Source organism: Sapajus apella, unplaced genomic scaffold (genome assembly GCF_009761245.1).
Source record: "Sapajus apella isolate SASKATOON/1434 unplaced genomic scaffold, GSC_monkey_1.0 scaffold39, whole genome shotgun sequence".
NCBI classification, from domain to species: domain Eukaryota; kingdom Metazoa; phylum Chordata; class Mammalia; order Primates; family Cebidae; genus Sapajus; species Sapajus apella.
In genome coordinates, this window is record NW_022436979.1 from 3,821,953 (window position 1) to 3,845,781 (window position 23,829).

At 45.4% G+C, this 23,829-nt stretch overlaps 1 protein-coding gene across 5 annotated transcripts in view; it reads right to left on the bottom strand.

The window, feature by feature from the left end:
- MFAP3L (microfibril associated protein 3 like) overlaps positions 1-23,569 on the bottom strand; it is a 42,062-nt gene extending 18,493 nt beyond the window's left edge. The window contains exons 1-3 of one of the 5 annotated variants that reach the window (XM_032298656.1): positions 23,345-23,569; positions 1,044-1,081; positions 651-962 (exon numbers count right to left, since the gene is read on the bottom strand). In XM_032298656.1, the coding sequence (XP_032154547.1) occupies positions 651-948 (298 nt within the window). In that variant the 5' untranslated portion in view covers positions 949-962; positions 1,044-1,081; positions 23,345-23,569. Of the gene's footprint in view, positions 1-650; positions 1,082-22,394; positions 22,585-23,036; positions 23,298-23,344 lie in introns of those variants that run through there. The other 4 variants (XM_032298652.1, XM_032298654.1, XM_032298655.1 and 1 more) reach the window with 4 other exon arrangements.
- Between the last annotated feature and the right edge of the window lie 260 nt (positions 23,570-23,829).

A 23,829-nucleotide genomic window follows, 5' to 3' on the forward strand; every position in this document is an offset into this window, starting at 1 on the left:
ACTGATTCCCGAAGACCTAGTCCTCTCCCGGGCTACGCTTTCCTGGAGTAAGCTGACTCACACATTTTCGTTGGAGATGCATTTATTAAAAACTCAGCAGTCTCCCGTTACCCCACTCCCTTCCTTGCGATTGCATCCTCCCTCCCTCCCTGCCTCAGCCTAGAAACTGCAGCCAGGTCTCCAGGAACACAGAGGGACTCCAGCCAGTGGCTGAGACCTGCACTGAGGTTTCCTTTCCAAAGTGTGGTCTTTAAATCCACAATGAATTGTACTGACATTTAATCATAAACACTGGCCATATTGTTTATTCCAGCCAGCTCCACAAAAGAAAACAAAGCTCCCTTACAAATGGAATGTATATTTAGGAAAATCTATTTTACATCTGTGTCTATAATGTATTGAATGTATTAGATTGTACAATTCCAAGAAGCCTTTTGAAAGACCTGTTTGTCTTCTGTGTCAATGAGTGAAAAAAATGAATTAATCACTTCTTGGAATCCTTAAGAATATATGTCCTCTCACCTGCCTTAGAAAAACAAGACAAGGTAAGGTCTTTAAATGATCTGTATGAGAACAACTAACATCAGGGGTGCCGGCTCCAAGGCTCCTGTTGATATTTTACTATGATATTGTACAACTGTAAAGCCTACCTCCTCCTCTCTCCTTCTCATCCTCTTCTTCTTTCAGCAGCTTGCCAATGGAATTATACCACTTGAACTGTGGGGCAGGGATGCCATGCACACTACAATTAATCAAGGCACTGTTCCCTTCCTTGACTATGATATGGTCAGTTCTGGCAATGATTACAGGCACAGAGCCCAAGACCACGTTAGTGCCATTTAAAGTGCTGTTAGTCACACTCTTCGCAGTGGCTAGAGTGGATACGAGGATTAAGAAGGGCACAGAAGGTAGAAAGCACACAGTCAGATGGCTCTTCAATCGATACATCTTCTTTGCTTGCTCTGTAAGGCAATAGAGAGATGGTTTGCCAACCGAATCTTCTATCAGACAACACACTGTTCACAGCAGGTCATGGGACAAACCTGTCCTGGATCCATAGAGTTGGAACTTGATCAAGAACCTGTTTTTAAAAAAACAAAAATATATACACATAAACATTAGCATTCATCCATTAAAAACACTATTTACAGAATTTTAGCAATGCAGCTAAAATACAAACACCTACATACTTTTATTTGAGACAGGGTCTTGCTCTGTCACCCAGGGAGGAGTGCAGTGGGGTGATCTTGGCTCACTGCAACCTCTACCTCCCAGGTTTAAGTGATTCTTCTGCCTCAGCCTCCACAGCAGTTGGGATAACAGGCACCCCCAACATGTCTGGCTAATTTTTGTATTTTTAGTAGAGATAGGGTTTCACCATGTTGGCCAGGCTAGTCTTGAACTCCTGACCTCACGCAATCCACCTGCCTCAGCCTCCCAAAGTGCTGGGATTATAGGCGTGAGCCACTGTGCCCAGCCAAACCTACATACTTTTTAAACAAAACACAACCATAAGATGTTCCAGATGTGAATTACATTTTTCATAGAAATCATAATTTTGTTTTTGCTATCCAAACATAGCTTGTATAGGAACAAATATGTTAAATGTATATATTACTTCATAGAGCTCAAAAATGGATTCAGGCTTCTTTCATTTCTCATGACAAGCTCTCTTTACTCCACAGTACCTGTCTTCATTGCGGAGGAGCTAACTGTCCACCTGGGTGTTCCTTAACCTCTTCTCTCCCAGTAAACGTGACTTCCATCTACGTCAGTGGTCACAGCGTGGGCTCTGCTGGCATTTGGAGGGACTCCATCACAATCATCCTGCCATTCTCCTAGCTCCCCATTATAGCTTCCAGAATGCTCCTTACTCCCTTATTCAACTGCCTGTGCTCCTCTGAGCGCCACCTCATCTAGTGCTCTCTGCTCTGTGTGACTGTTACCTATGGCCTCCAGATCACTCACGCACGACCTGGTTTCAATTTCATCTGCCTCCCACAGGCTGGGGAACATCACCAGTGTTTAGGGGCTGACATGATGGCTAGCTGCACTTCTATGCTGAAAGATTTAACCTTCACCTTGTCTTCTATCCTCCATTTCATTTTCATCCTCCAGCCTTCTTCAAAGGCAGAAGTTATTATTTCAATTCTGTCTACAATAACACTGAAGGGTTACCTGGTGATGATAAATTAGCTTCAGATCGTACATTTTTTTCTTCAGTAGGAAAGAAAAGAGTTTTGTTTTGCCATAGATTTCCATACACTGCCTAGGAAGCCAACACATGACGCCACCAGCCGAAAGAAACCTGGTGGTGAAGGGAGATAGCACATAGACTGCAAAGGCATGATAGACACCCTGCCATGACTTTGCAAATGTCTTTCTTTACTTGGCTAAACTTGTGGTTTCCTTTCTGGTTGTAAAGCTGACCTATTCAATACAGAAGAGCTGTGAAGAGTATGGCCTCAGGTTAGAGAGAGAAAAAGCCAGGATTCTGGATGTAACCACCTTCACTGGCTGTGTGTCTCGTACAAGACAGTTACAAGGATTCACAATCAAATGTCTATCCCACTTATGTCCTGCTTGCCTTGATAAACAAGAATTATTGGCATCCTTTATTGAAATTATGTTTCTCATATCCGTTTTTAAGTTATGTCTTCTAAAAGCCAGACCTTGAGTTTTATTTAAAACATTATTATAGGCCGGGCGCGGTGGCTCACATCTGTAATCCCAGCACTTTGGGAGGCCGAGGCGGGCCGATCACAACGTCAGGAGATCGGGACCATCCTGGCCAACATAGTGAAACCCCGCCTCTACTAAAATACAAAAATTAGCTGGGCGTGGTGGCGCTCGCCTGTAATCCTAGCTACTCGGCAGGCTGAGGCAGGAGAAACGCTTGAACCCGGGAGGCAGAGGTTGCAGTGAACCAAGACTGCGCCATTGTACTCCAGCCTGGTGAAAGAGGGAGATTCTGTACCCCCCCAAAAAAAAAATTAAAAAAAAATCCAAAACCAAAACAAAACGTTATTATAAATTACAATTATAAATGACTTTCAGCACCGGGTCCTTTGGCAGGGGCTCAAGTCTAAGAAAGCATGAGCTGCCTCCTTAGGTGTATTCTGTGGTGAGCACGTGGAGGGCAGGAGCTAAGTCACTCATCACTGACTCCCTGGTGCCAGGACCATAGCAGATGCCTGGCTAAATACCACAGGGGAGGATCAGAGACGAGGCAGGCTGGGAGATGGGTTCTAATAAATATGGGTGGTGAATATAACTTTCTTCTCCAGTTAGAGAGAATGCAACAAATGGAAAATCAAACTGAATTTTAATGCACATATCTCAAGACCTACTGTCAAACAGAGGCTCTCCACATTTGGCTTTCTGCTTTCTTTCTTTTTTTTTTTCTTGAGACAGAGTCTTGCTCTGTCACCCAGGCTGTAATGCAGTGGCATGATCTTGGCTCACGGCGTCCTCTGCTGCCCAGGTTCAAGCGATTCCCCTGCCTCAGCCTCCTGAGTAGCTGGGACTACAAGCACATGCCACTGTGCCCGGCTAATTTTTTTTGTATTTTTCATAGAGACAGGGTTTCACCATGTTGGCCAGTATGGTCTTGATTTCCTGACCTTGTGATCTGCCTGCCTCAGCCTCCCAAAGTGTTGGGATTACAGGCGTGAGCCACCACGCCTGGCCAGCTTACTGCTTTCAAACACATTGTGCTAGCAAGAGTAAAGAGAAGGGGATACTGCTGTGCTATTATATTTTAATAATGTCAGTAGGTGCTTTGGGCTAGAAACACAGCAACTGTTCTGAAATGGAATCTAGTTCCCTTAGAGATCTTATGAGATACAGAGGCAGAGTCTTTCATGTTATGCAGGAATTTCAGTTAGCAAACAGGTTTCCTTCTCTTCCTCATTTTCACTCCCATCCTCCCCCCATCCGGAAAACTTACTGAGGTACAGAAGACATAATGCATCATTTATAGGTTGTTTATATCAGTGTTAAGATTCTATGAAAATGTATTCAAAGCATTGAATTCACACTACTGAATTAATAGTTTTAGTAAGAATTCACTCTCAATTTACTCTTTTGCTTCAGATTTTTTGGAGGTATTTATTATACGCTGGGTGCTCTGCCAGGATTTAGGGGATGGGAAGTGCCACAAAGCTCAATAAACCACAGACCATGTCCACTCACAGTCTAGTTGGGGAAAGACATACAGATAACTTCAACACGTTCTCCAGGTGCTGTGGGCTTGGAGGTGGGTAGGAAGGAGGGGCACTGGACAGCTTTGGTGCCACCTAGAGACGATGTTTGTTGATTGTCCATCCAGCTTGCAGCCCCGGTTCTACCTTTCCTTTCTTCCAGTCCCATGGCTCACACAGGTTCTAGTCCTTCGCCCCACCCCACGGCACCTGCAACTCCTACCAAGCTGGCACTCCTCCCTGGCACATAATCATGCACTATTCTGTTTTGTGTTGAGGAAATTCCTTCTCGATTACAAGGAGCACTCTTGGACAGCAAAAACTTGCACACATCATTTAGTAGGATTTCCTTATTGCAGGGTACCCATAATCATGTTTACGCGCTTGCTGTATGAAGCCATGCTTGTGTGGAATCCAATGGCAATTATTTAAGAACAAATGACAATGTGTTGCCTGAGGAACATAAGATATCATGTGACTTTGGACGCTGGCAAAATATTCTGCAAATGTACTTTTTCAGCTTGTTGGATTAAGATCTTACAGACAGCACCAAGAAAAGTTTAGTTGAGCTGGGCGCAGTGGCTCACACCTGTAATCCCAGCACTTTGGGAGGCTGAGGCTGGCAGATCATGAGGTCAGGAGTTCGAGACCAGCTTGGCCAATATGGTGAAACCCCATCTCTACTAAAGATATAAAATTTGGCCATGCGTGGGGTTGCACACCTGTAGTCCCAGCTACTTGGGAGGCTGAGGCAGGAGAATCGCTTGAACCTGGGAGGTGGAGGTTGCAGTGAACTGAGATTGTGCCACTGCAGTCCTGCCTGGGTGACAAGAGTGAGATGCTGTCTCAAAAAATAAAAAATACAAAATAAAAAAAAGTTTAGTTGATAACAATCTAACACTGTGAAAGACATTTGAGCCAGCAAAGAGTAAACTGTAAGTACTATAATCCAGCAGCTTAAAGTGCAGTCCTTCAAAATTCAGGAACAAAGACAAGAGCTTTCAAAACCAGGGTTTAACAAAAGCTACAATGGACTGGTTGTTAAACCTCATAATCTTTGGGAAAGCTCTGAGAGACGACTTTATTTTCTATAAATAGAACAAAAGAGGAATATTTAACAAACATCAAATGTTTCTTATTTTGACCCCTTCCCTACCTCCCAATCATTGTATTTTATCTAAAAATGTTTAATAAAATGTTTTGTTGAGTCCTATTTCTTCTTTCTCCACCTATAATCAACAAGACTGTTGCCCATGTATTTCTGGGCAAAGGACCCCTTGCGGTCCTTATCCTCCCAATTCCAGAATTGGAATAGTACAAAGGGGTACAAGTACAAACAGCACAGTAGTACAAAGGGGTGTTTTGTACTAAGTGAATATTGTTGTTTTTGCTTGACAGACTCAGTGTGGGTACTGCCCCATCTACTCTGATGAATAATTTGTAGAGTGATACAACTGGATTTTGCTGCAACGCCTACTGAGAGTTACCCCTATTTGCATTTGCGTGGGAACAATACCACAGGCACATAAGCTGCCTTCTGCATGAAAACACATTCTTCATAGGGTTATAGTCAGGAAGCATTTTTCATATGAATTGGAAAGTGGCAGTAAAATACTCGTTCAGACATAAATGCTAACTTTTCAAAACTGGTAATCAACTCAAGCCATGTTAGTTATGAATATACTTCTGCCACTTCCTTTCCTGTATATCATAATGAATTCAAAATATCCATGTCTTTTTAAGATAAAAATTAAAAATATTTTTTTGCAATTTTTTTTTTAATAATGACAACAAAATTCTCATTGGCCTATTCTATCCCACCTAACATCTTTCAGTATCAGCAAAGAGTCTCTTGAACATGGGTTTGAACCGCTCAGTCCACTTACATGCACGTTTTTTTCAACAGAAGTTACACTGAGTGTCCTGCCTCTCCTGCCTCCCCTCCCACCTCTTCCCCCTCTTCCACATCCACCACCCACAACACAGCAAGACCAGCTTCTCCTCCTCCCTGGTCTACTCAACTCGAAGATGGTGAGGCTGAAGGCATTTATGATGATCCACTTCCCTTGATGAATAGCAAATGTATTTTCTTCTTTTTAAGAGTTTCTTAATAACATTGTCTTTTCTCTAGCTTACTTTATTGTAGGAATATGGCATATAATAAACATAGCCCACAAAATATGTGTTAATGAGCTGTTTATGTCATCAGAAAGGCTTTGGGTCAACAACTGCCTATCAGTAGTTATGTTCTGGGAAGTCAAAAATTATACACAGATTTCCAACTGCATGGGGGGGGGGGGGGGGCCCCTAACGCATGTTGTTCAAACATCAACTATACTGAATTGTGGGTAATTAGGGTGATCTCTGAATGTAAACTCTTCAGAGATATGGTTTGGCTGTGTTCCCACCCAAATCTCACCTGTAATTGTAATGATCCCCATGTGTCAAGGGCAGGGCCAGGTGGAGATAATTGAATCATAGGGGTGGCTTCCCCCACACTTTTCTTGTGGTAGTCAATAAGTCTCATGAGATCTGATGGTTTTATAAATGGGAGTTCCCCCGTACAAGCTCTTTTCTTGCCTGCCACCATGTAAGACGTGCCTTTGCTTCTTTGCCTTCCGCCATGATTGTGAGGCCTCCCCAGCCATGTGGAACTGTGAGTCAATTATGCCTCTCTGCTTTATAAATTACCCAGTCTCAGGTATGTCTTTATTAGAAGCATGAGAACAAACAGATACATATGGGAATCTAAAGTCAAGGGCCAAGAAATCTGTGGAACAAGAACGTTCCTTTAGCAATTACCGCAGTCCAGAGTCAAATGTCCAAAGTCTTATTACAGAGATTCCTACTGCCCTTTCTTGTCCATGTTCTACAGCCTGTTTCTGTACAGAGATTCCTGATGCTTTAATCACACAAAGGGAATACCTAATTCAGATAGCAAATGTGATCATCACAGGAAAGTAAGAAAGGGCATTGCTTTTAGAAGCACGTAGAGGGGATCAGTTCGATCCAAATCGATATGCATGACCTGAGAAATGACCCCGTGCTGGGCACACTGCCAGGGGTGAGGCACACAGAGGTGAGACTAAGGCCTTTCCCCTCTCGTCTCAGTATCCAGCAGGGGGACAGAGGAACACATGTTAACATTTATAAGACAGTGTGACAGCTGCCCATCACAGGGCGTTAAGATCCACTGAGGCATCAGAGAAGAGACTGAAGTATGAATAGTATGGATGTGCCAGGAAGAACTTTCTGGAAGAAGTGATCCTTTAATTTTAAAGAAGTCCCCAAGTAGACCAGGGGAGAGAAGCTGACCCAAAAGAGGACTGAATATTCAAAGCAACAGTGATGACAGAGAACCTGGGTCAATGTCTGTAACTGGGCATTGATGCCCAGGTGTGTGTACAAGAATGGAGGAGGGTCAGCAGGCTGGAAAGGCAGGCTGGCCCAGATAACGACTGGATAGTATGCAATGCCAAGGGCGAATCTGAAAGGGAGAAGTGACGGGGCTAGCTCTGTGTTTACAAAGATCGGCTTCATCCTCGTAGGGCTGCGATGTAGAGCCGGCTAGGAGAATAGCATTATACAATATCCAGGAAGGAAATGATCAGGGGCCTGAACCAACAGCAGTGGGGAAAGAAAGAAGTGGGCAGATCCAAAGAGGCACAGGAGTTAGAATGCACAGAATGACTATTTTATAGCAGGTTCAGGTAGTGCTAGAGCTCCTGACAGTGGTACCTATGATTATACAGACAACAATTAGGAAGGGAGTGTCTCGTTTGCTAAAAACCAATGCCTGGCACTGTCAGTGGAATCCACAGATGAAGAAATTCAACAAACCACTCCCTTGGGCAGCACTCTCCACTCTGCTGCCACTCTTGGATGAAGGCATGTCTGCGAGCAGCCACCTGGCAGAGGACATGGTGGCTCCTGCCTAGCTCCTCACGGCTCCTCCTAGCTTCACCATCTACTGTCTCCGAACCCTGACTGATGAAGGGTGTTGTGATGGCAAGCAGCAGTCATGACACTGAAATATATAAACTCGCAAATTACGAGCTACATAGCAGCATGCCATGAGAAGAATTAGAACCTGTCTTATTAAAGTAGCCAGCCCTTGGGAGGAAAATGAGACTCGGGAGAGACCTCATGGCATTCTTGGTACGACATGCACTTATTAATTGTGTCGTGTTAGGATAATTTCCAGCTACTTCATGGGTAGAACTAAATATACACCCAGACTTGCTGGATTGCTGTGAACAGCTAGCAGATGAGCTAAGCCCACAGAACCACTGAGAGGGGCAACAGCATTATTACCCCAATTACACCAACGTTCAGCCTCTACAGATTTCCTTTTATGCTCTGCTATTTTTTTTTTTTGATACATAGAAGGCACATATTTTTCAAAAACTGATCCAGGTTAAATCACTGTTTTTCAAACCCAAAAACGAACTAGAGGCACAGAGATGCCATCCATCTTCATAAAACTTTATTTTTAATGGAGCAGAATATTAAGAAACCATTCTTGAATCTCTACACTTTGTTCACATGGTATGAGTTTCTGACTGAAAGTAAATACAAAATAAAGCTCTCAGAAATATAATGTTTAAATTGCCCAGGGTCATCAAATGATTATTTTAAAATATCACTCTAATATGCAGGTGAGATATTGCTGACATCCTACTAAACGTAAGTGCTGGTTAAGCCTGGTTATCAGAAGGGAGATACTCAAGGGACCTTTACTACAATCTTTTAAAGAGAAAAAGAGAATCACAAACCCTTACAAAGGGAAAAAATTACATTAAAGGTTGTTCTCTATAGATATATAATTATTAAGCAAGTTAAAAACAGGTCTACACATGTCTTCTCAGAACTAGAACATTAGACTTGGAAAAACTTGGGTATCTTTTCATAAAGGTTTTCCTTTATTCTAAAAAATAAAGGCCTAGAGAAGGTTTGGTATTGCATAAAATAGGTCATGCAATTAATTTAGTGGCTTAGAACAAGAATAAAAAGACCATGACTGCTAATAATAATTCCAGATCAGGCCTAGGATTGTATTCTTGGTTCCATGAAGGCAATTTTAAAATTGTTCCAGCACTTGAGACATGCAATGAAGGCTATTCTGATCACAGGTTTGTCATTAATGTTTAGCACAAATTTAACGTCAAATTCTTATTCCTCATTCATGTATTAAGACAGCATCTCACTGTCATCATGGCTCACCATAGCCTCAAACTCCTGAGTTCAAGTGATCCTCCTGTCTCAGCCTCCTAAGTAGTTGGGATTATAGGCATGACCTACTGTGCCTGGCCAAATTTTCATTGTAAAGAAATAGGCTACCATAGTTTTGGACCCAATTCATATAAATCCTTAATTGATGAGAGACATTTCCCCAGAAATCCGATGATCCAAAGAATTAGCCCAACCTGGAAACTAAATACAAATGGGACAGATGCACTGGTGCATGGGGCCTTTAGGCTCCTTGGCCAATCCCTCAAATGGATGACAGAGCACGTCAAAGGGTTACAATGCTGTCTCCAATTTTTCTTTGATCTTTGACACTATCCTGATGAGACTCCATTTTCAACCTAAGCTGGTACAGAAGCATCTCTCGCTGCTGTCTGTCTTATCATTAGTATATTTCCCCAACGTTTCCCCCCTTTAAAAAATTAAATCCTTTCTAATCCCAACCCAAATGCCCATCGATGATAGACTGGACAGGGAAAATGTAGCACATATACACCATGGAATATTATGTAGCCATCAAAAACGATGAGTTCGTGTCCTTTGTAGAGACATGGATGAACCTGTAAACCATCATTCTCAGCAAGCCGACACAAGAGCAGAAAATCAAACACCACATGTTCTCACGCATAGTTGAACAATGAGAACACATGGACACAGGGAGGGGAGCACTACACACTGGGGTCTGTTGGGGGGAAATAGGGGAGGGATAGCAGGGGGTGGGGAGCTGGGGAGAGATAGCATGGGGAGAAATGCCAGATATAGATGAAGGGGAGGAAGGCAGCAAATCACACTGCCACATGTGTACCTATGCAACAATCTTGCATGTTCTTCACATGTACCCCAAAACCTAAAATGCAATAAAAAATAAAAAAATAAAAATTAAATCCTTTCAACACATTCTTCCTACTCATGTGGAGTATGCATACAGAGATTCAAATTCACATTCTTGTCCCATGAATTTATGTCACCTGCTAATCTGTAGACGGCACTACTTCTGCCAGCTTTCAATTGCTTTTATTTGATCTCAAGTCCATTTTCCAAGAAGCTCTTGATGTATTTAGTGCGAAGCTCCTCTATTCAGAGTGAGGCCAGGCAGGAGCTGAGGGATGTCTGGAAGCCTGGACACATCAGTGAGTCAGAACTCTTCTTTGGCTAGAAAAATGGCCAGAGGATGCCATGTATCAGGGAGGTGCTTTATGGGGGTGCCAGTCCCTGGCTGCCTACCCATCAGTCCAAGCTGTCTGTGCTCTGCCTGGAAGGAGGAAGAAAACCCTGTCCTCTCTGCAACCCAGAGCACACTGTTCATAAATCAGAGAGCAATCTTCTTAATATGCTTTCCTACATATGACTCAGGACCTGAAACAATTGTGAGTTTACATTTTCTTGCTAATTCTGGATCCTTTGTAAACCCTTAACAGCCTTGATAATGAAAGTGCCTTTCTCAATTCCTACCTCTCCCTTCTATTTTATTGTGCACACACGGCTTCTCAACTGGCCAAATGTAACTCCCTTTTCTGGAACTGGGAGGGTAATGTCACATACAATCTTACAAAGGGTGGTTAATTATTTTGTGGTGGGACAGCTCATGATAGAGCTACTTAACTCATGATGAGCCTGAAGGATAGTATTAATAGCACCCAACCAAGACACAATAACTTCTCATGGAAACACATCCAGTGTTCTGAGCGACAGCCGGTGTGAAGCATTCACTGCAGGTCTCCCTGCAGCTGTGGAGCTGAGATTATTACACAGCAAAAGGATAGGATCAGGTGCCTGGGATAAGTGATGGGTCGGGCTCTGAGGTTAAGGGCAAGAACAGAAACTCTGGGGGTGATGTATGTGAAGAGCAGATCAGTTTGAATTTCAGGATTAAGACCCACAAGCTGGGAGTGAGGATACTCACTCCTTTCCTCCATTTTTTATTTACTAGTAGATGACCCCTGGGAGGCAGCTGATCTCTATGGGCTACAGACCCACCTCTTAGGTCCTTTCCAAAACTATCATTAAATGATGATAACTGGGAGCAAGACTGGGACTGGCAAAGGGAAGAAATGGTGAAGGGTAAAGAGACAAGGAGAAGAACAAGGGAGCTCTTGGTGCATTGCTAAAAATTCTGCTGCAGTAAATACAGCTGGGGCAAAGCTCCGTGATGGCAAAGCCATTTGTGACTTGGCAGATGGCCACAGACACAGCTTGTGCACCATGCAGCCATGAGAACTTGTTCTCCGTATGCAAGACAACTTCGTGTGTGTCCCTTACGTTCTGGACAATAAAATGAGGGAATAAATGGATTCAGGCTTTCATTAGGATGCCCTCATCTCACTGCAAATGTGAATCAGCCCAGACTCCTCTAGGACTTCCTATATGGAAGATGGGCCAGTTGTAGGTTTGGGGACAGCTGTAGGTTTCTCCCTCCAACTTCATCCCCAGAGCAGCCTGGAGTGAAGCCTGAGCCTCACTACTTTTATCTCGTCACCTGAACTAAGGGCAGGTAATGAACCTAGTGCCTGTGGCTGTGCCACGGACCCAACCTTTCTTCTTCAGACCAAGGGCTGCTGCTGGTTGTGTCAATCGGAGCTGCTCCACTGGGGGTGTGACCAAGGCCCGTATCTTTGGGCCTTGAAACCTTCAATTCACTTGATAATTCACTTCAGCGAGGCCTTGTGTCTATTCTTGCAATTTGGGAATGTAATTTTTATCATTAACAAAATTCTCCCACTAAAAAAATGGCTGGCATTCAAATATTTGTTGATTGTGCTTAGCACCATGCATGCATTACTTTCATTATTGTTTAATGATTAGTAACATCTGTGCATGGGGAATGCCTCAAAATATAAGGAAAATAAAACACTAAAATGCTTAAATTATTATCATGTACATGTTTCCAGCAGCTCCTCACTCAGGGTAGAAGCTGGAGGCAGCCTGGCTATGGTCTGACGGTAGGCCCCTGCAGACTCACAGCCTCCACGTCTAACTTCTCTACACTCGCTCACTCCCCACCAGCCTCCCTGGGCTCTGGGAATCCTGGCATGGGTAAACCCTGGAATCCTTCAACTTACTATTTCCACCATTTGAAATGAGTTCTGGGATTCCTGGAACATTTCCTTTGGAGCCCTCGGGCCTCTCATCAGTGAGCCCTTCCCTGTCACCTATGTGAAACTGCGCCCACCCCATCATGCTTTATCTACCCTGATCGTACCTTTGTCTTCACAGCACTAACTAACATGTATTTGCATACTATGTCTGTCCCCATTAGGATGGGAGCTCCTAGAGGGCTGGGTTCCTGTCATTGCCCCTGTTTATTGACACATCCCCAATGATCAGAAACACTTTGCTCACAGCAAACACTTGAATATCTGTTGAGTGAACTTATTTTACTTCTATGCCCTTAGGTTAGACCTGTCACTAACTTACTGATCGCCTGTGATACAAGTTCTATTCATTTCTTAGATGGTTTTCGAAAACGTCTATTGTTTAACCACAGAACTAAGTATAAACCAAGAGTTCTTTAGGCCGGTCTTCAGAAACGCAACCTTCGATTACAGTCTAAATTGAGAGGCTGGTGATAAAGATGGGCGTGAGAACAGGGGCTCAGGGTAACACAGAAGAGGAGGTGGAGAGGCCCGAAATGTATGCTCTTGTTATTGCTGAAGTGAAAAGCAATGGCTTACTTAATTTATATCTCAAAATGTTGAACCATTCCTCCTTCCTGCATCTGTGGTTGTTTGATTAAGGCCATTCAAATTCACAGCATAGGAACTGGATCACCAGGGTTTCCTCTTTCATCAGGATAAAATTTCATCTGTCGGAAAAGATGCACTCAAAGCTTCAGCAACCCTCAAAACAGTGTAGGTAAGTATTTTCAAATCGTGTTCATAAAACCAATCCCTTTTTTCAGAATTTGCTTCCGTCTTATTAATCTTCCTGAGTTTAGTGCTTAATATCAGTCTTCCACCTAAGTGTTTTTCAGTGTGACAACATAGCAAATTATTGCAATTAAACAAAACCACCAGAAGAAAGTTGAATATACGGATTCAGTGGCTTCCACTTTGCTCTTCTCTCAGCTTGGAGGGAGAAAGGCCCTGCTAGGCTGAGTAGACTTTCCAGGTGACCTCAAGGATCTCTCAGCTGGGCAGTCAGCTTTAACTAAGTGATAAACACAATTAGGAGTCAGTCATGTCAATTAAATGAACTCCGGGTGCTTATGAGGCCAATATTATCCATTTAGTACCAATTACTATGGGGATTAAAAACAGTTTAAGACCAGCTCTTTGCCCCAAAGGTGTTAGAATCTTGGTGACACCTGCATACAAAGCAATACGGAATTATGCGCTAAACTAGGTAAATTCAGAGGAGGCCAAGCTGGGAAGGTAACAGAATGTTCCTTGGGGTTGGCCAAGACCTGAAGGAGGAATAAAAGAGACAGGCAGTTCTCCCAGCAGGAGTAATGGTTTAGTCTAGGCAAGTGAGGGTAGAAAGAAACACAGCATGCCAGTAATAAAAACTGATGTGGCATCGTTTTGCACAAGCATCACACAGTGGATGTGCTGTGCAAGCCTGTCTCGAGAGCTCTGGGACAGTAGGGAACTCCTCCAGAAATTCTACTCCGTGAGAAGGCCTCTGGGGCTTCTTAGGAGAAATGATAAAGAGGACTTTGGGACAGACCATCCACTACTTAGGCACAAGAACTAACACCTCAGGGAAAGAGGGAGAGGCGGCCCTAACGTGGATGCAGGGATGAGATGCCTTACAAAGGCAGGAAGAAATCAAAAGTGCACTGCGGGTCCTGGGCACAGATGCACAGGGAGAGATGCTCAGTCCCCATGAAGGCAAAGGATTGGTGATAATTCATCTCCAGATATTTTCTGGAGATGAATTTCAAGATCCTCAAAAGAGTTTTGAAATGGAGAGAAATAGGCTACCTTTGAGAAGTTCTAATCAGAGCTGGACTCAAAGACCAAGTAATCTAGAATTTTCCAAACCTTGAAGAAAAAACAAAACAAAAACAAACAACACCTTCCAGCCAGCGTAGGGCTGCCAGCAGAAATGGCAGGGAGATGGGAGACAGAAGCGCAGGCCTGGCCGGGAGCGGCCCAGTGAAGCCCAGCACTAGCTTTAGCAGGTAAGCAGCAATTCTCAAGATGAACTTAATAACAGCAGATGAGAAGCAAGACAGCTCACTGGTTACTAAGAGTTTATGCTACCCACAGCCATCCTGGGCTGTAAACACCTAACAGGAAGTGTTGGGAGCCAAACACTCACTCCATCTTCACTCAAATACCTTCCCCTGCTAAGGGCCAGGGAAAATGGGTTTTGAGTCTTTAAGCACAGTTGTGTAATCTACCTACTTCCTTGCAGGGCAGTCAAGCCTTTGGGGAGGAAAGGAGTTGGCTCTCCTCCTCAGGGTGGTCATTCCTGCCACAAATATAGAGCACTTGCTAATTTCAAGAAGGAACAGGAAAGTACAGATGCAACCTGGTGCAATGGCTCATGCCTGTAATCCCGGCACTTTGGAAGATGGAGGCTGGAGATCGCTTGAGGCCAGGGATTTGAGACCAACCTGGGCAACACAGCAAGACTTTCATCTCTACAAAAAAATTCATTAATTGGGCATGGTGCCATGCGCCTGTAATCCCAGCTACTCCGGAGGTTGAGGTAGGAGGATCACTTGAGTCTAGCAGTTTGTGGCTACAGTGAGCCATGATTATGCCACTGTAATCCAGCCTGGGCAACAGAGCGAGACCTCATCTATACACACACACATATGAAAGGTAGAGACTCGAAAACAGATGCATCGTACCTTGTTCAGGAGAGGTACTGCTTTAGTAAACCGACGAGAATGATTTGAGTTACTCTCAGCCTGCACCTGAACGGGGTGGACACCAGAAGTGGATAATTCTGGAGCACTTTATTCTAACCCATTTATTTCCTCAAGGAGCAAACTCTTCCCTTATGTTCTTCCTTACACCATCAGCAAACTCAAATCTTCAGTGGAAGGAAGGGGGTGGGATTATATTTCAGTATCTGCTAAGCAAGCTTTCCTCTTTCCTGTTGACTACAGAGTCAATTTCAGCACAGCCTCTAAGTGAGTTACCGTATCATTCCAGAATTAGGAAAGCATTAGGAAAGCCCCACGCACTACAATTTTCTTTCAGTCTCATTAGTATAAGTCCCCAGTGCTTCAGTCCAAAAGCCGAGGGGCCGTCAGGGAATTAATTTCTTCTTTCTTTTGTCTCTCTTACAAAGTCTGTGCCCTGTGATGCTAAGGTTCTGACTTTTGCCCTCATACATGGTCTGTGTGTGGGCTTCGTGACTCCTCCCCTGCCTGAAGTTAGTCTCTCTGGTGCCGCAAAGCCTTGCCCTCAGTGGGAAAACCCCTGAGGGATGCTCCGACCCCACTATTTCTCAAGACAGGTGGTTCTTCCACATTGCTGCTGCACCTGAGACAGGGAATCGGATTCACTGCAAAGGGGTTGTTTCTAATGCCCCTTTCCTTCCCTGCCCTGCGACACCAATCAATCACTGAGCTCTAATGATTCTCAATCCTCAATATGGGGCTGCCACATCCTGGGCTTCTCCTGGGTTGTGTGCTCATCATCTCTACCTGACCCCTTCCTTGCTGACCTGCCTCTAGTCCTGCCTGCCTCCAATCTATATACCATGTCATTACTAAAGTTAGCTGACTCTGAAAGATCGAAAACATATTCCCTGTCTTCGTGGTGTCAACAGTGTGAAACTCAAGTCGTTCATAGGACCCAGGTGATTCTTCACAGTCTGACTCCCATGTACCTCCCTGACTGTGTCTCTGGAGCCTCCCCTCCCCCTCTCCCTCTCCCCACCCACCCCAATTCCAGCACGTTCTCTTTCCTGAACTCCCAGGAGTTCCCCACAGCACCTCTGTGCCTCCAGCTTCGTTCCCTTCCTACCATGCACATGTGGCAAACCCCTACTTAGTTCTGAAGTCTTGGTTCAAAGCCCTCCAGGGCGCCCCAGGTAGCCCCACACACTCCTTTTCTCACCGCCCTTTATTCATAACTTCCTATTTTCGTTATGATTTTTTTTTGCACATCTGACCCTTCATTAGATTAAGATCTCAGGTTGTCACTAGTTGCTGAATGAATCCATGAGTGGATGGAATACGAACTTCAGAAAAGCTGGACACTGTGCATGGATGACTGATGCAGTTGTGAGGAAAAACAAGTCGCCCAGAAAGAACATAAGAGGGCCACAGACAAGAGGACCCAGGTAAGCACACAGGGAGGCAAAGGACAGACCCTTGGAGAAAAAGCAATTACAAAAAAAAATCTTGAGCCGGGCACAGTGGCTCACGCCTGTAATCCCAGCACTTTGGGAGGCTGAGGCAGGCAGATCATGAGGTCAGGAGTTTGAGACCAGCCTGGCCAACGTAGTGAAACCCCATCTCTACTAAAAATACAAAAAATTAGCCGGGCGTGGTGGCACATGCCTGTAATCCCAGCTACTTGGGAGGCTGAAGCGTGAGAATTGCTTGAACCCGGGAGGTGGAGGTTGCAGTGAGCCGAGATCGCACCACCACACACCAACCTGGGTGACAAAGCAGGAATCCGTCTCAAAAAAAAAAATAAAAAATCTTGGGAATAGTATTCCAAAGGCCACAGCAGGTGGGCCCTCCGTGCTGCTGCAGAGCCTGACACAGATAATCCAATTAGTCACATGGGAGTTGTTTAAAATGCCCTCTTTACCTCCCAGCACATAGAGTACAAGTCCACTGCTGAGTCCTGGTGGTTCTCACTCTAAATATCCGGCTACCATATCCTGTATTTTCCCTGTTAAGGGTCAAGAGAGAGGGAATGGTTTACACCAGCCTAGTACTCTACAATAGAAAACAATTATTTTTGCATCATTCTATGAGAACATTTGGGTAAAAATCTTCTGAAGTTATACAAATGGATACTAGCTATACAACATAAAGTTCTGTTTTTATTAGGATACATTTTAGTCAAGTCTTCCTGTTGTTTCCAGCATCTAACACTGTTAGCCCACGGCTTCTTTCACATTGTCTGAAAAATTTTTTTCTCAGTAATTTTTTCTCTTCTTTGAGATGGAGTTTCGCTCTGTTGCCTGGGCTGGAGGGCAATGGTGTGATTTCGGCTCACTGCAACCTCCGTCTCCTGGGTTCAAGCGATTCCCCTACTTCAGCCTCTCGAGTAGCTGGGATTACAGGCATGCACCACTATGCCCGGCTAATTTTTCTATTTGTAGTAGAGACGGCTGGTCTTGAACTCCTGACCTCAGATGATCCTTCCGCCTCGGCCTCCCAAAGTGCTGGGATGACAGGTGTGAGCCATGCACCCAGCCTTAGTAATTTTTTCTTAAATATAGTTCAGTTTCAATTCAAAGCCACTCTTATAACACTAAGATAGAAGAATCCTTGAGTTTAGGTTTTCCAGACACAGACATCAATTTAACCAGGAGACAATACGCTTTTGCCAGGTAGATATTGAGGACTTGGATATAAAAGAGACTAAATGAATATGTTTGAAACTAATTACTAGAGTTCTAATATTCAAACCCGGAAATTAGTTCATCTAGTATTAAAGCTGTCAACTCCTGCACCCTCAACGACTAATATGGAGCCCATTGCAAACATTGCTGATTGATTGTGACAGTTTCCCAGGTGAACCAGTACAAGCCCACAACATTGCAAACAGCTATTACCAACTGGTCGGAGATGGCCCATGTGAAATCTCATCATTCTCAAGTTAATTATGTTAAATTTTAGCTTTCTCAGCTCCCTGCTCACGTGTGCATGGTGTGCATGGTACGGAGACAGCAGAACAGCTGACTGCTGTTCTAGAGGACAATGGGCAGAAGCAAAGTGAAATGTGCCTCACCTCTGCTGCTTTATGATGTCCCACTTATTGTAAACAAAAGTTTTAATCTATTCTTTTCATACACGCATACGAATCCTGCCATTTCAGATGAATTCAGAGACCTGAATTACAACAGGCTAGTTCCAGACCTCTATCGGCCACTGACCACCTCTGGTTGGACATTCTCTATCAAGCTGCCCTGTGAAGCCTGGGGCTTAGTTACCCACTGTGTTTTTAGCAAGTAAATCTGGCATCAGTCTGTTCATTTCATGTTCTGGTTTCCCATACATTATTATCTATAATAGGAGAGAATCCAAACTCCTTCACGTGACATTGAGCTCATCACAGTAAAAGGATGACTTCAATCTCCTTGCCTATTACTCTACTGCACCAAATCTTTTGGTGGAAATGGCTGTATTTGCTTTCCACAGCTCCTGTAACAGATTTCCACAGACTGAGGGACTTAACACAAATTTATCTTGCAGTTCTGGGTCATGGAAGTTCAAACAGGTCTTAAAGAGCCACCATTTAGGTGGGCCCAATGTAATCACACGGGTTCTTTCATGTGAAAGAGGGAAGCAGAAGTCAGTGTCAGAGTGATGCCTCTCAAGAAAGACTGGACTGGCTGTTTCGAGCTTTGAATGGGGGATGGGGGCTACGAAACAAGGAATGTGGGTGGCCTCTCGAAGTTTGCAAAGGTGAAGAAACAGGTTCTCCCCGAGAGCCTCCAGAAGGAACAGGGCCCTATAGAGTTCCTGACTTTTGCCCAGGAAGACCCATGTTGAACTCCCATGCCACAGAAGTGCATTGGGCCCACCTGGAAACTCCTGAATAATCTCCCCATGTCAAGACACTTAACTGAATCACATCTTCGAAGTTCCAAAGCTGAAATCTCTGGTGGTGGGCAGTATTCTGCCTACCCTAATGGTGTTTCTTCTGCCTGGAGTGTCTTTGCTTAGAAGACTTTTCTAATTCTTCAGGCATTCCTTAAAGGAAATGTCACTCCAAGCACGAGGTCCTCTCCTCCTCCGGTCTACGGGGTTCATTCCCCCATTTCCTCGGCCCCGTGTGTGTACCTCTCTGAAGCACTCATCCTATGTTGTATTTTATTTGTCCTCAAGCATATCTCTCTGACTCATCTGTGAGTTACTGTCTTATTCATTTTTGTGGCCTCAGGAGCCTAACTATACAAGTTTGTGGAAAGAAATTAATGTGATTATTTTAATAAGTAAAGACCTCAGGTGGCAGCAGAGGCCAGACCAATACATTCACAGGACTTCTGCTTGGAGCCTAACTTATAAACTACTTCTGACAGCTCTTATGTGGTTACACCATGACATAATCAACCAAATCCTTTGTAACCATCTTTTAACCATTCCAGGGAGGTATTATACCAAACTTAAAATTAACCATTTGCATGTTAAGGCCATTTCTAACCATAATGTGATACGCCGTAGATTGAAAACACTAGCAAAGTTTTAAGTGTCTGCCCGGTGTTGGCTAGAAAAGACAAGTCACACCCCAAGTGCTGGGTTAGATGCCAACTTAGGGGAGTGATAGCCTCTGCATGATTTCGAAATTCCAAAAACTAAGTTAGCACTTGTCTAACAAATCTGACTAGGCTGTGTTGAGGTTAAAAGCAACTTGGCCACAATATTTATTTGTATTCCAGTATCTAAACGTTCTTGCATTAAAAAGTAGAATAAAAAGTCTGAATGAAGCAAAATTTAAAATACAAATTTAAAATTTAAATTGCAAGCCAAATAGGAGTTGGATAAATTAAGGTCACAGGGTTGAGGGTAGATCTATTTTTAAAGGAAGTCATTTGCTGTAAATGTCTAATGTCACTAACATCACACAGTATAGAAATCTAAACACATAGAAATAACCCTAAAAATCACGTGCCTAGCAAGTGAGCTGAAAGAACCCAACAATTAACGACAAAAGACAAGAAATGATCACCTTTTTTGTAACATGCCTACAAAGTTGACTTTTTTTTTCCATGAGCAGTAATACAGCCCTTTTTCAACCTAATTCCTGTTGTTTTTTGAGTTTTAGGTTAGGGCAATGTGGACCTTTTGAAGCCAAGGGCAGTGTGTCAATAAGCCTTTGATTAAATTTCATTGTCCTTCTTAACACTGAGAAAATCCTTAGGATCTGTACTCAGGATTTCTGGATCGAGAAGGGGGCCTATTGATCTGTATTAAATCTCACAGTCACAACAAGTAAACTGAGGCCTAGCTGCTTCCTCCAGGTCAGAAAGAGCCCAAGGTTGAGGAGAGATGCTAGCTACCTCTACTGGGGAATGCCGCCTGAGGATATGAGACGTGCTGTACAGGACAAGGTGTACATCTAGGCAGTACTTCATGGAAGGTTTTAAACTTGATGTGTTTTTATAGAAAAGGGAAGCACAATTATTCAATATTTGGGTTGGGATTTTCAAACTTCTTTTTCCATAACTGTATTTAGAAATAAATTTAGGAGCAGTGAACATCACCAACCAGACTATTGGCTAAAATGGAGGACTGCAGGTTTTAATGCATGCAAATGGTAATCATGTTATTGCTACTGCTGTTGTCTGCACATTTCAAGCCTTTCCTAGTATTAAGCTTCGGTTATGCAGCAGTACAGGGCAGAGCCAACTCTATACTGGGAGAAATCACCCCAGAGAGTATCCAGAATTAGAGCTGAAGCCATCTCAGGCTTGCAAGCACCAACCTTAAAGACTACCCACAACCCAATGAAAAGTCAATGCATTTCTGAAATCTATTAAGCTCTATTAAGAATGTAAACAAGAAGCTTTGTAATAAGCTTAATGAATAAAACAACTGAACCCATTAAGTGGTACTTAGAGAAATAGGCATGAGAATGTAGCTTTAGTTAGCAGAACTAGTTCCCACTAGCACAGGATTGTTTACCTTGCCCCTATTAGATACAATAATCCTAATAGTGTTCATGGTACTAAATGTTTTGGGAAGAAACAGCTGTAGAAACCACAGTGCGACACACGAATTGCATTTACCATATAAGTAAAACGTCAGAAGAACTACACTGTTATAACTTATAGTCTCATGAAAAGACATTTTTTTCCATCTTGTATTTCATCCTGAAGGATTTTACTATGTTCAGCATAGTAGCAACTGAAAAAAAATGTGTTTCATCTAGAAACAAAAGTGAGAAAACTACAAAAAACACTGAGCTTCTGCAATGCTCGGTTTCCAAGTGTTTAACATTAAATCCAAGATAACGCAAAATAAAGATTGCCACAGTAACCAAACTTGTCTGTTAAGTATCCTTAAAAATGAACACAATTCGACCGTATCTTAACTGCTTTGTACAACGTGAGCACATAACAGACCTACAAACCTTTTTTTGCTAGCTTGCTTTATAAATCTTGCAAGATAAGTTTTTTTTTTTTGTTGTTCTTTTCTTTTTTTCAGGGGTGGAGAAGACAGTATTAATGATCAGGCTTAAAATAAATCGGTTCTGCAACCACTCTGTGTTTTAATTCGATGAAGCACGTTTCCCCATTCCACGCCATGAAGCAATTCGATGTCAACTTGTTATGGAGTCAAATGCGACAAACTCCGAGAGCTCCGCGCGCGAGGCGGCGGCTCGCGGCACCCACCACCGCCCGCACTCCTGCGGCATCAGGACGCGGTGCCCTCCCGACGCGGAACCCGCATTCACATTCTCCACAGCCCCGGCCAGCGCACCCTCCTCCCTGTCCAGGGAAACTGAGGCACGGCCAAGCGAGGGATCCAGAGCCTGGCGAAGGCCCCCGCGGCTGCTCGGCGCCCCCTGTCCCCAGGACACCCGGGAGGCTCGCCGGCAGCCGGCCGGGGATTCCGCGCTCCTCGCCCTCGGAAGGTGACGGTTCGAGCCCGGGCTGCGGCTGTCCCCAAACGGCCGGCCCCCGCACCGCGCGGATCTCGAAGCATCCCGCGGCCCCCTGGCGCCCGCCGCCGGAACCCCGCGGTGCCTCGCAGCGCAGCCTCTGCCGGCCCTCACACGCAGAAGTTCCGCGGCCCCGGCGCCGACCCGGTGCTTCTCCCAACCCCCTCCGCCCCGACCCGCCCGGCGCCCCCCTCACCTGACACCGCCGTGCCGCTCAGGTGGCCGCCGGGCACCCCTCGCCATGGCCGGCACGACAGCGGCCTCTGCGCCGCGCTCTGCGCCGGACCCCGGGAGCGACCACCGCGGGCGAGCCGCCTCCGCCCGCGCCTCACAGCGTTGCGGGCTGCGCCGCCGGCGGCCGGGAGCGCGGAGCTTCCCACCTCCAGGCGCCGGGGCCGGCCGGGCCGAGCATGCCCAGTGCGGCTCTCCGGGCGGCGTGGAGGCGCGGTGTCGCCGCCGGGTTTTCGCGGCAGCCGCGGGCGGGCGGGGCGAGCCAGGCGGAGGGGCGGGCAGGCCCTTCCGAGGAGCCAGCGCAGGAACCAGCAGAGGCTGTCGGTGCCCGGGATCCCGCGTTCTGTGCGCTCAGCCTGTGGGCCGGGCCTCGGCGGGCCCCTGAGCCCCGCACCCGCACGCCCAGGCCCTCCGCGGCCGCGCGGGGACTCACGCCGCTCTCTGTCCCGCCGGGACAGCGTGGCTGATCCTCGTCGGGGGCGGGGCGCTCCCCGGGCTTCCACCGCAACTTTTGTGGGCGTCGCAGCCCACTCGAGTTCAAGGACACCCAGGAAAAGGCTCCCTAGGGTCCCATCCCGGGGCGCTAAGTGGAAAGCAATCAACCCACCCGGTCTCCTTGTAGTCACGCGCAGTCAGGAGCAAACCACTTTGCAAGCAAAAGAAGGTTCTCAGGCCCGCCCGGGCGACTGCGCTGTCAGCCTTAAACGTCTCTTAAGGCAAAGCCCACAGATGGAAGAGTCTGGAAGGAAACCCAGCGGGACGTTCCCTGGTGGCTTCTTGAGTGGTGCGGTTCCAGGAATTTTTTTCATTTTCTTTAAAAATATTATTTGTACTTTCTACGTTTTTTCTAATGAAGCATAAGTGGATTTTTTAATGAAAAAGTAGATTACTCTAGAATTATTTTTAAGTACCTCCAGTAGTTTCGCTGCACGATCCTGCAATGTAAGTGGCTTCCTCCCCTCCTTGCCCACCGTGGGAGAAGAGAGCCGCTCAATTTCAGGGGCGGGGCCAGGCTCCTCCCACACGGCTTTCAGTCCCGCCCCCTTGGCCACGCCCCTCTTCGGCCCTTTTACTCCTGTCCCTCCCTCGTCCCGGTGGGTTGCTGCGAAAACCCGGAAAGGTGGACTTTCCCACGGACGCTCCCGGCGGCTTCTGCAGCTCCTGCAGCCAGACTGGGCATGTTCCGTCGCCGGGTCAGGGATGGCCGTGCCAAGAAAGGAGCTTGAGCAACTCTCCGTCTCTCACCTCCTCTCTGTTCCTGGCAGACTGACAAAGTAATGCCTCTGACCCCACGCCCCGAAGTCGGACCTGCAGAAGTGGGTCAGGACCCGACTGAGCATGCTCGGGGCAGTGCCAGGCTACCGCACGCGGCTGCATCTGGTTGCCCAAGGTTGATGTAG